Source organism: Heloderma suspectum, chromosome 2, assembly GCF_057233095.1.
Source record: "Heloderma suspectum isolate Gila_16-S chromosome 2, 16-S_ref, whole genome shotgun sequence".
Classification (NCBI taxonomy): domain Eukaryota; kingdom Metazoa; phylum Chordata; class Lepidosauria; order Squamata; family Helodermatidae; genus Heloderma; species Heloderma suspectum.
Window position 1 is genome coordinate 209,459,200 of NC_139459.1, and position 12,500 is coordinate 209,471,699.

At 44.7% G+C, this 12,500-nt stretch overlaps 1 protein-coding gene across 3 annotated transcripts in view; it reads right to left on the reverse strand.

Moving 5' to 3' along the window:
• SLC39A11 (solute carrier family 39 member 11) overlaps window positions 1–12,500 on the reverse strand; it is a 598,886-nt gene that overhangs the window by 364,919 nt on the left and 221,467 nt on the right. For all 3 annotated transcript variants that reach the window (XM_084837550.1, XM_084837552.1, XM_084837553.1), the window contains exon 6: window positions 1,084–1,254. In XM_084837550.1, the coding sequence (XP_084693676.1) occupies window positions 1,084–1,254 (171 nt within the window). The remainder of the gene's footprint in view (window positions 1–1,083; window positions 1,255–12,500) is intronic.

Genomic DNA, 12,500 nt, shown 5'->3' on the forward strand with positions numbered 1-12,500 from the left:
TAGATAGGCGGTCGCCTTCGAGTTCAGAGGTGACCGTCTATCCAAAGCAGGGCAGGAGAAGCACAGGGGGAATCATTCCCTCCGCACTTCTCCTGCCCTGCTTTTTTGGCTAAACAGCTGGTTGCAGCTGTCTAGCCACGGGAGGGCTGCATGGGGGAGGAGGCTGCTGTATGACACATTGGATGTGTCATACACACAGCTATGCTCTCCCTGCCCCAGAATGCCCCCAGCCATGCCCCTTTCCGGCCACTCAGCGCTCTGCAAGTGCAGAGGACCGGGCTGTTCCGCACTGCCTCCAAGGCAGTGCAGAAGTGAGGGGAGGTCGGTTCTCCAGGAACCGACCTCAGAGCACGGGCTCCGAGGTCAGTTCCCGGAAAACACCATATCCTGTGGCCATCTAGCTGCTGTCTAGTGGGCATAGGATTGCTCCTAAAACAGTTAAACTTATGGGGATGTGACACTTGCCATGTGTAGTCCTCATCCTTTTATTTGAAATAAAAGCACTCAGGATGGATGATTTATATTTTAAAAAATCATCATCAGGCATAATAGCTCAGTTTAAATAAATTACAGCACATTCCATCATTTATATTTTGAACATTTTCTAAAGAAAGATGAAGTTCTTAAAGGTTAACACAAGCACAAAAGCATATTGAATTTCAAATAAGTAGAATCTCCATGCTAGATTTAGGCTACTGTTTGCTTCCTTGTAGGGATGTGGTAAGTGTGCAAACATCAATCATGGTTAACTCTATTGGGCAAATCAGAAAAGGCATTTACAGTATAGCTTTGATGCCACTGAAGCAGATAACAAAAGCCATATTGATTTCAAAGGATTATGAGTTCAGATGAAAGTACTTAAAAGAGATCATCATGAAAAGAACAAGGTTTCTAAAACTGAAAGTCATTTTCTCCAAGTTGTCCAATTCTTACAATGTTAACAATAAAACAGCAATAAAAAGAACACAAGTCAATTGAAAAAAACTGTGCTGATTGCACAGACCACATCAATTAGTTCTGCCTCCTGAACGGCTTGCATCTTTAGGAGGGAGACACTGGCATTAAGGACGGAATGGTGCTTACCAGGAATATTGTGTATCGTAATTGCTAAGATGAGCAGCATGATCCGCCTCCAGCTATTGCCTGTTGGCAATGAAGTGCTGTCTTTGAGAATCTGGGATGGAGCAGGAACATCTGGCTGGCTACCTCCAGCACCTTTCCTCCTCTGATAGGGTTCCCCATTTTCACTTTTGTCTAGAGAGAAAAGGAATAGGAGCAAGATGAGATTTTTTCAAGCCTATGGTTCACTCTTAGGAAAATATAAAACAAAGCAGTAGGGAAAGGCTGATGACAGGCATAAAAAGATTTCTGGAAGCATTACAGATTTTGATTGTACGAAAAGGCAAATAAAACATGTGGCTCACAAGCCATAACCTGCATAATTTAGCAAAAGTACAACTACACAGTCAAACCACAAGAGAAGCAAGGCAACATTATCACCACCACGGTAGAGGCTGAAAAACTGAGACTTGCTTAAAGTGACAGAAGAATCTATGGCATAGCATGTAATTGAATCACATCTCTTCCTCATGAATAAATCAGTCATTGTAAATAGAAGGTCCCTTCTCCCTTAGGGCAGACAACTCTTGATGTAAAAGGATTCCTGTGTGTTTAATCTACTGGTAACAGGGAGAGATTTAGCAAATGCAGCTTCTTCCATCACTGTGCTGTAGAGTCTGGTGACCCAATCTTTTTCAACTGCTTTCTAGGTCAGCAGCATAAGCCTTTACGAAATAAAGTTGGAGGGCAACGAATCTGGGCAGATGCACTGCCACCATGCTGCCCCCTTCTGAATGTCTCCTTGCGGTGTAGCTGTTAAATGAATGATAACTCCAGTCAGTTGTCATAGATGCAGCCTCCAGATTGTGTCCAGACTTGCTCAGTTTTAACTCTGGACTCACTACGTATGGTCACATTGCAATGACATCATTGCTTGAAAGGCATCGTTCTTTCTAGGTCACTATTCTGCTGCTTCCAAATAATGCTAGTAAGCTTTATTTATCAATGTTAGTAAATATCAACATGCCTGGCATTTTACTGCATGTGCATAAGACACAATCCTTGCCACAAGGAGCTTACAGTCTAAAATCCAACAGTAGTAAGGGAGCAGAGGAAGGAGAGATTGGAGAGGCAAGGGTGACAAGGAGTGAAATGAACACATGCATTTGTGCACAGTTAACCTTTGCTATAACAGGGGATGGGGTGGTAATTTGTTAACATGCTTTCTAAGAGCTTGCTAGGACTCCTTCTACCCTACTCTGTACTCTCTGACAGGACATTTGTTGAAAAGGTCCTTCTGATTTAGAAGCCAGCATATGCAAACCAAATGTAAATTAGGACAATAAAAATGGCAGAACACACAATGTTCTGAATTGCAATACAGAAATTCTTTCCATTTACCCACCCAGTAAAAGTTAGAAAACACTGAGAAATAAAATTAGAGGTAGGTGTTCATGAACTTTACATAGGCAACAGCTGCACTCAGGCCGTGAAGGAGATTTGACATTTTAGATGCATTTTAAACTGTCCTTCCCCACCTATCTTCATTTTCCTAGCAGACTAGTAAGTGCCAGAAGTCATTTGAAGGAGTTTCTGAATTAATGTCAATTGCTTCCCATGCCATTTCCAAGCAAGTTAATGCTAAACTGTCATGTTGCACTTAACTTGGCAGCCATTAAGAATCTGTAGCATATTAAAAATGTTCCTGCAAATTAGCATATGAAGCCAATAGGGAAAGGGAAACAGCTCTTTCTAACTTGTATCTTGCCATCCAGAATAATAGCTTTGAGAGAGGGGGTAGGGGTGGGGTGGGGGACAGCTTAAAAGCATTCAATGGTCCAGTAAAAAAAAATCTGGTATGATGAAGCTTTCAATGCAGGTTGTTCAAACACGTTTCAACAATTGGGGGGGGGGGGACATAAAACGGCACTTAAGCATATTGCTCTAAGCAGCCCCTTCTATCATCAGACAGCATGACTTTTTGAGAAATCTAATGACATACTTTTCCGGTTGGTTTGGCTGAAAGATTGACAGCATGTTGTCCTTTTTGAAGCCACAGAATCTAGGCCACTTTAGTGCTGCTGGGATCACATAATAAAATTCAAACCCAAAGATATGGTGCACCATCCATCAAAGTTAGTTATGACTTAACATTTCAGTCCTATGCCCAGTTACCTTGGAACTGGCCTGAGCCACATTGAACTCAGTGGGACTTACTCCAAGTAAACATGTTTAAGGTTGTACTGCACATCACAGTGATAGCAATGGAATAAAGTTTACAACTAATTATTTGCTGAATTGTGTCCATAATCTAAAATATACACTTTAAGGTCCAGATCTCCCATTAGCTTCTAAACAATAATAGCAAACAAAATCAATTTGGGGCAGCAATATATTTGTTAGCATTCTTAAAATATGAGAGGAGAAGAGGGACAGACAGACCAAGAATGAAAACTCGGGCTTTTCATTAGGAGTCTTTCAAGTACAGATAGTAGCATCAAAGCATGGACTAAATAGCCCAGCACAGATATGACTACAGTACTCCATCTTTTTCTCAATACAGTTCATATCCTTTGAACAGGGCTTATTCAAACAGCTCAAGTCTAAACACAATGGCTTTTTTTCCCCCTAGCCAAATCTCTCCTGACAGTTAAACAAAGAAAATGACAATGTGATCTGTTTAACTCATAAGAAGGCTACCATAATTAGTAAAATAAAGAACATAACATTACTTAGCAAAATCACAGCCATCAGGTTCTAGCTGTGATGAGAACTGAAAACTATTGTGACTTACAATCCCTCAAGAGTTCTTGCTCTATTTCATAGAATCATAAATCATAGAATAGTGGGGTTGGAAGGGGCGTACTTCACATGATTTGGAAGCTATACCTCTATTAATGCAGCCCAAAATAGCATTTGCCTTTTTTGTAGCCACATCACATTGTTGGCTCATATTCAGCTTGTGATTGACAACAGTTCCATCATCCTTCTCGCTTGTAGTGTTGTTGAGCCACGTATCCCCCATCTTGTAACTGTGCATTTGGTTTCTTTTTCCTAGGTGCAGAACTTGGCATTTCTCCCTATTACATTTCATTCTGTCATTTTCAACCCAGTGCTCCAGCCTATAAAGATAACTTTGAATTTTCTCTGTCTTTCAAGGTATTAGATATCTGCTCAATTTTGTGTCATCTGCAATTTTGATAAGCATTCCCTGCACCTCCTCCTCCAACTCATTAATAAAAATGTTGAAGAACACTGGGCCCAGGACTGAGCCCTACAGTACCCTGCTCATTACCTCTCCCCAGTTTGAGAAGATCCCACTGATAAGCACTCTTTTGAGTCTGATTCTGTAGCCAACTTGGATCCACCTGATAGTTGTTTCATCTAGCCCGCTTTTAAGCAGTTTGATATATTATGTCCACAGCATTCCCACAGTCCACAAGGGAGATTACCTGATCAAAAAATGAGATCAGATTAGTCTAGCAGGATTTGTTCTTGACAAATCCATGTTGGCTTCGAATAATCACTGCATTGTTTCCAAGGTGCTTACAGATGGATTGCTTTATAACCTGCTCCAGAATTTTCCCAGGGATTGATGTCAGACTGACTGGTCTGCAGTTTGCAGGTTCCTCCTTTTTGCCCTTTTGGAAGAGAGGGGCAACATTAGCCCTCCTCCAGTCATCTGGCACTTCCTCTGTCCTCCATGATTTCTCAAAGAGAATAGACAGTGTTTCTGAGAGTTCTTTTGCCAGTTCCTTTGTTACACTAGGATGCAGTTCATCTGGCCCTGGAGATTTAAACTCATTCCAAGTAATTAGGTGTTCCTTGACCATATGCCTATCGATCTCAAGCTGCAATCCTGCCCCTTCAGCCTGTACTTCGCCTTTGCCAGGGGGGTCATAGACCCTCTTTCTGGAGAAGGCTGAGCCAAAGTAGGAATTGAGCACTTTTGCCTTTTCTTTGCCATCTGTTATCATTTTGCCATCCTTATTTAGTAGCTTAACCACCATTTATTTCCTCTGCCTTTTACTATGCACGTATCTGAAGAAAGCCTTTTTGCTGCTTTTAGCATCCCTCATTAACCTCAGCTCGTTCTCAGCTTTAGCCTTCCTGATGCCATCCCTGAAATTCTATGCTACCTGCCTGTACTCTTCCTATGTAACTTGTTTTGTTTTTGTTCTTTTAAGCACCTGTCTCTTGCACAAGGAACACCTCCTCCTAGGGTTACACATTCTTCTACTGAACACTTGTCTTTGGAGACTGAACACGTACAACTTTGTAATTGCTGTAAGTTCACTGGAACACAATTATAGCTCACCTTAGTGAGAATGGGATCTATTCCATGCCCCCATCAGAAGAACAGAAACTCACTCTAATCTTAGCCCTTTTGAGTTAGGAAAGAGGTAGAAGATTTATCAGCTAAAACACCATAACTACAACTCAACTGTTGTCATGATACCAATATATTAATATAGTGTTAGCCACGTTTACTGTGCCATCTCCACCACAGGCCTGCTCTGCTTCATACAACAGGTTTAAGAGAAAGAAGAAAACACTGGGACTCTTCTTGCAGCCTCTTCAGTGTCACCATTATATTGAGGGGGTGGGGGCATAGGGTTACATGGCCATTTTTTAAAAAAGCAATTTCTTTTTTAAAGCGAGTAGCCCCACAAAATCAAGAGATGTGAAACCTAAAAAAAAAAAAAAAAGGAACAGCCATGCTAGGACATGGGACAACCATCACAGCATTTCTGAGAACAGTTGTAAGACTTGTGTTCAGTACTTTTCTCCACTATAAACACCATCTGCAAACCATGACCATTTCCAACTACTTATAGCAGCAGAGTAGCTGAAGTAAATCTGTCTTCCACTGACAGATTGCTTTGGACGGTATATCTGCCAGTGTTCCAGCTGCACAACAAGCTATTCCCCTGTTCCCATGAGGAGACTTCCTGCATCCTAACAGAGCTATCAATATGACACCCCCCCCCCGATCATCTACATATTCCCCTGCTGTACGTTTCATTCTGTTTATCACTGTGACCACACACATCCTTTTATATCTCAATCTTCTCTCCTGAGCAGGAAGGGCAGAGGTGGCCATGGTTGTCAAATACTGTATACACACCAGTCCGATAATAATTTCTGATTATTGAAGGGAGACTGAGAAAGCAATATGCTAGATGTGATGTATGTGGACTGGCAGCACTAGAGGAGAAGCAGGCTGAAGTGTCTGTAGGCAAGGAACAGAACAGCTTGTCATCCTCTCTATAGAACTGCTGAAGATAGATCTATGAGGCCTTGCAGAACTCAAACCTACTCTGTCCACTGCTTCACAGGGAGCTGTCCAGCACCACAGAAATAAAACACTACAGTGGACAGATCTAAGCTGCATTCCTGTTAACGGCCTAGGTCTACATACATATATAGATATCCCACAGGACATATTGAAGCAACACATTAATTCCTGTTTTCATTTCCTCAGGGGCTTCACATTCTTGCTTTCATCGGGTCAGGCTTCACTTTCAATTTTAGTCCCACTCCTGCCTCTTATCACAGACCAGGCATTAATATTAAAATATGGATACTTCTCTAACACTCCCTTGTGTGGCTTTTGGCCACGTCTCTCGCTGAGCTCTACTGGAATGGTTTTAGCCACTAGACCACCAATGCATGCCAGAAATCTAGCAACTGTGATTTTGATAGGTTGATTTAAATTACTGATTTAAATCACCAAGGAAAGGGACTCAATTACGTTGGATTTAAATCAAATTTGCAACTTTAGAATGCATGTATTTTTAGAATAAGCATTCTAGCAATTAAGTAGAGCCATTTCACTATTCAGCAGCATAACTCAGAACTTCTGTTCATGCAACTTGTAATACAGATGGCAATAAAAAATACGTAAGTATCAAAAATTCATTCTCAATGTGGCCAGCAATTTGAAAAATAATAAACACAATTTATGACATGTCATACTTATAATGCTTGCCCTCAAAAGCCTCTTTTTGTTCCTTCTTTATTTTTTCATGGAAAATCAAACTTCAAAATGAATTCAGTTAGAAGATGCTGTGGATGTAGACTTTGATACATGCATTTGCATTACTTTCAATACATTTGATACATGCGTTTGCATTATCCCTGTACAACCAGGATATTTTTAAGAAACATGGAGGGAGAGACATGAGACCAGGCACTCTGCACTTTTGGACTGGTGACAGAAGAGAACTGGGGGGGAGAGATTTGTTCCATCACTTTCCAGCTGCTTGCAAATACTTACAACTATCCCCCCCACACACACCTCCCAGTATCTTTGCCTTGTGTCAGCCTAACACTGACTGTGGAGTGAAACCACCTGTCAAAGACCTCCAGCCAATCAGAACAGAGTGCTATCTCTGAGCCCTTTGAGACCTTCAGGCATCACAGAGATTTAAGCTGCCCTGCTACAAGGTGGCAAGATGCCCTGGCAATGGCATCCTGAAGGGGGCAGCCCCAGAGAGGCACACCCCTTTAGTTCGCCCCTTCAGGATACCGAGCTAGCGAGGGAGGCTCTTGTTTTCTCTCTCTTCCTTGGTTTGTTTACTTTCTGCTTGTCTGTTGATTACCTGTTCTGTGTGAGTGGGGTGTCCAAGTGAGAGCAGGGATCCTCTGACAGCTGTTGTACCTACATCTCATTGTTTGTCCATGCCGAGTGAGAGACAGGGGATTGGGGCTTCATGTGCCAAAGTTGCTTCTTCTGCCCAGGGTGGGAGCCTGTGGTAGTTAGAAGCGGGGCTTCCCCTGGGTGAGAGCCAGGGGGGAGAACTGCTTGCCGCACTCCAGGTGAGAGATGGAATGAGCATGAATTAATGGAAGTAGGTTGAATGGCTAGGAAATAAGCACTTTACTTGTTCTCTATATTGTTTGTTCGGGTGGCAAGCCTGATGTCTTAGATGTGATCAGAGGCTGGTTATAATGAGAAGCTACAAAATGAGTGATTGTGTTCGTTTGGCTGGGAGTGATTGTTGGATGAGTGGAGTGTATGTGTTGAATGGTTGAGGGTATGTTTGAACGGTGGATGGGTGCTGAGAACGTGTGGGTAGTTCAGGTGTGGTAAGGATGCGCTTGGGAAACTCAGACAGGGACCTATAGAGGGGCACCACTATTCCACTGACTTAGGGCAGAAGGAGATATGGCAGGAGGAGGGGGTTGGGACATCAAAGCAGAATGGGCCACAGGTGTTTATACACTATTCCCCTTCTACCTCACCCCCCAGCTCTCATGTGCCTGATAGCTCATCCACTGAGCCCCCCCCCCATCTTGTGGTACTGCTATTTAATGCCAGATCAGTCCGCAATAAGACTACACTCATTCATGATTTAATTGGGGATGAGAAGGCCAACTGGGTGTGTATTACTGAGACTTGGGTGGGGTTGACCTGACTCAGCTCTGCCCATCTGGGTACTCAGTGCAGCCCCCACATAGGTTGGAGGGCTGGGGGGGGTGGAGTCATTGTGGTTCATAGAACCTCCATCTCTACCACCAGGAAACCACTCCACCTTGGAGCAGGCCTTGAGGGGTTGCACCTGGTGTTGTGCCGTAGAGACAGATTGGGGATGCTGTTGGTGTACCACCCACCCTGCTGCCCAGAAGCCTCCCTGACTTAGCTGGCAGAGGCAGTCTCCAGTGTGTTGTTGGAGGAACCCAGGATGGTGGTTCTGGGTGACTTCAACTTCCATGATGAGGTTGTCCCTGGAGTTCCAGCTTGGGACTTCATGGCCTCCATGACAACCATGGGGCTGTCTCAGCTTGTCATTGGCCCAACACATGAAGTAGGGCAAACCCTTGATTTGGTTTTTGCTCCAACTTGTGAGATCGGTAGTCTGAAGACTGGGGGTGGGGGTGTCCAAGTAACTCCACTGTCATGGTCAGACCATTTCCTGGTGAGATTTGAACTCATGGTGCTACTTCCCTCCTGCAGGGGTAGGGGACCCATTTGGATGGTCTGCCCCAGGGGACTGATGGAATCCAATGGATTTCTGAAAGCTCTTGAGGATTTTTCAGTGGAGAGAGGTGATGATTCAGCCAAAGCCCCAGTCTCTCTGTGGGACAGTAAGATGTGGAGAGCCATTGACTTGATAGCACCTGAGTGCCCTCTTCAGCGCTGTACAGCCTGCACCTCTCCTTGGTATACTGGGGGGCTGCAGTCAATGAAACAGACTGGACATCAGCTAGAGCACAAATGGCATAAGACTCGAAGCAAAGATGACCGAGCATGCTCTAGAGCACACAATCAGGGCAACTGCGTGGCAGTGCGGGCAGCAAAGGCGGCCTATTTTGCTGCCTCCACTGGATCCTTGAGTAGACATCCAGCACAACTCTTCTGGATGGCTGTTAACACCCTCCCCAGCAAATGGGGCCCTCGCCCTTTGAAGACCCACTGTGACCTTTCTGCATCGCACTTTGAGAACAAAATTGCTGGTCTCCACAGCGAACTTGACGCTGTTGTTAATCCAGTTCCAGCTGAGGTGTCTGATGTAATAATCTGCCCGATATTGTGGGATCAGTTCCAGTTACTGTGGCCTGATGATGTGGACAAGGTGCTTGCAGCAATGCAATTCACCATGTGCCCTTTCGATCCCTGGCCCTCCTGACTCAAAAGCTAACTGAGGGGATATGGCTGGGTGGGTTCAGGGAGTAACAAATGCTGCCCTGTGGGAAGGGGTCGTCCCTGCTGTCCTTAAGGAGACAGTAGTGTGACCACTCCTGAAGAAGCCCACTCTGGACTCAATGGTATTAGACGACTACCGGCCACTCAAAAATACTCCTTTCTTGGGAAGGTTCTTGACAGGGTTGTGGCAGAGCAAATGCAGGCACTCTTGGAGGATTATCTAGACCGATTCCAGTCTAGGTTTTGAGCTGAATCAGCCTTGGTCGCCCTGGCAGATGACCTTTATCGAGAGAGGGACAGGGGGAGTGCAACTCTGCTAATTCTGCTTGACCTCATCAGCTTTTGATACCATCGACCATGGTATCCTCCTGGATCAATTCCATGGGATGGGTATTGGTGGCACTGTTACAGTAGTAGTGGCCCTACCTACAGGGCTGTTTTCAGAGAGTAACTGTGGGTGACTATTCCTTCGCACATTGGCAACTGAGCTACGGGGTGCTACAGGCTACTATCTTGTCCCCAATGTTGTTCAACATCTAAATGAGGCTGCTGGGGGCAGTCATTTGGAGCTAAATGCCATCAGTATGATGATGACACACACCTCTGTCTCCCTGGGACATCTGAATCAGGAGAGGCTGTGCAAGTCCTGGATCAGTGCCTAATCTCAGTAATGGGCTGGATAAGGGCCAATAAACTGAAGATGAATCCTGGCAAGATGGAAGCCCTGTGGTTGAATGGTTCCTGGGTCCAGGAGATAGGCTCATTGCCTGTCCTGCATGAGGTTGTACTCCCTCTGAAAGATAAGGTCCATAGTTTGGGCATACTCCTAGATCCATCATTGTCGCTGGAGTCCCAAGTGGCTACAACAGCTCCAAGTGCCTTTTACCAGCTTCAGCTGGTTCGCCAGCTATGGACAGCTTGGCCATGGTGGTACAGGCGTTAGTAACCTCAAGACTGGATTACTGCAATGCAATCTATGTGGGGCTGCCCTTAAGGCTGGTCCGGGAGCTGGAGCTAGTGCAGAACGCAGCAGCTCGGCTCTTGTTGGGAGCTGCCCCTTTTCAGCATGTAACTCCTTTGCTGAGGGAACTGCACTGGCTGCCTATTCGCTACCGGGCCATACTACCGGGCTAGTATTAGTACTAGTGTACAAAGCCCTAAATAACTTGGAACAAGGATACCTGAGAGAGCGCCTCCTTCCTTACCAACCTGCCCAGTCACTGAGGTCATCAGAGGGCATGTTCCTGGTGGTTCCACCCACATGGACCCATGGCCCAGCTGGAGTCCACCAGGAAAAGAGCCTTCAGTGTGGTAGCCCCCTTCCTGTGGAACTCCCTGCCTTCGGAGGTCAGACCGGCACCAACCTTGTGTTGCTTTCAGAGCCTTCTGAAGGTGTTATTTCGAGAGGCCTTCCTTGAGACCAGCCATGGTTTATTAAGTTCAGAATTTGTTTCTTTCAAAATGTTTTAATTGTTTTAATGTGGTGTTTTATTATTTTATCTTTGTTGTTTACCACACTGAAATCTTTTGATATGGAGTAGAATATAAATATTGTAAAGTAATAAAAGAAATAAATATCACCCCTAGACAGCGTCTGAGGGACGATAGGATAGTTCAAATTCCCAGCTCTGAGCTTGGAGAAAGTGCTCCAACTTCAGAGCTGGGAATCGGAGCTCGGACACCCCCTCCCACTACCAGCTGGCATGGAAAGAACCACACCGGCTGCTCTCCAAGGTCAAGAACCCGATCTCAGACAAGGGACTGTTTAGTTGGGTGGGGAGGAGTCTGAAGAGGCCAGGATACAATTTATCTTGGGGCCCTTCCAGTCTCCTTCCCTCCCCCTCTGAAGTGCTGCAGCTAGATGGGCAAAAAAAAACCCATCTAGCGATAAATGCAGGGTGAGAGGACAGGGAGGTGAAGATTGCCTCTGCCACTCCTCCCACCCTGCATAGGCTGATGGTAAGCCTCTGAGTTTGAGGACTTAAAATAATCAAGGGTGCAACCCATAGGATTACACCCCTAATCTGATTTTTTTTTCCAAATTATCTACTAATCTACCCTAGTTGGAATGGAGGGTCAGTAAAAAGGCTGAACCATAGTAGTTTGAAATGAGGATGAAATGAAGCAACATGGAAAAACACTAACACTAGCCCATTTAGTGATTCTTTTAATCTCTTCCGGAGTGTTGGGCTATTAATTTCTGACACTGAATGGTGGCAACAGTCTTTCAAGTTGGTGGGCATAACATTTAAAAGATCCATGCCACAGGCATGTATTATTTAAAACATTTAATACCACATCTACTAACAAAAAGTTTCTGAAGCAGGCTATAATATATGACAAAATTGATGCAATGGTGAAAATGATTTCCACACTGGTGTGGTGCATACCCCTGGAGGAACCATCTTGGCATGCAGAAGAACTCTTCCCTGAGTAGGCACTTGAAGTAAGCATATATTATTTGAAAAATTATGCCTACCATGTGGCGCCTCTATCACAAAGGTCTTTTAGGCTGATGACAACTTGAGACAGCCCAATGGGTGTCATAGAGGTTATGACGGCCCAAACTGGACCAGAGGCATCCTTAACATAGATACTGAAGTCACCAAGGACCACCATCCTTTGTTGCTTCAACACCACACTCAATACCACCTTGGCCACCTTGCTCAGGGAGGCTGTAGGAAAGCAGGGTGGATGATATACCAGCAGCATCCCCAGTCGATCTCTCTGGCCCAACATTAGATGCAGGCCCTCCAGTCCAGCTCCTGGGCAAAATAATTTCCTGATAATG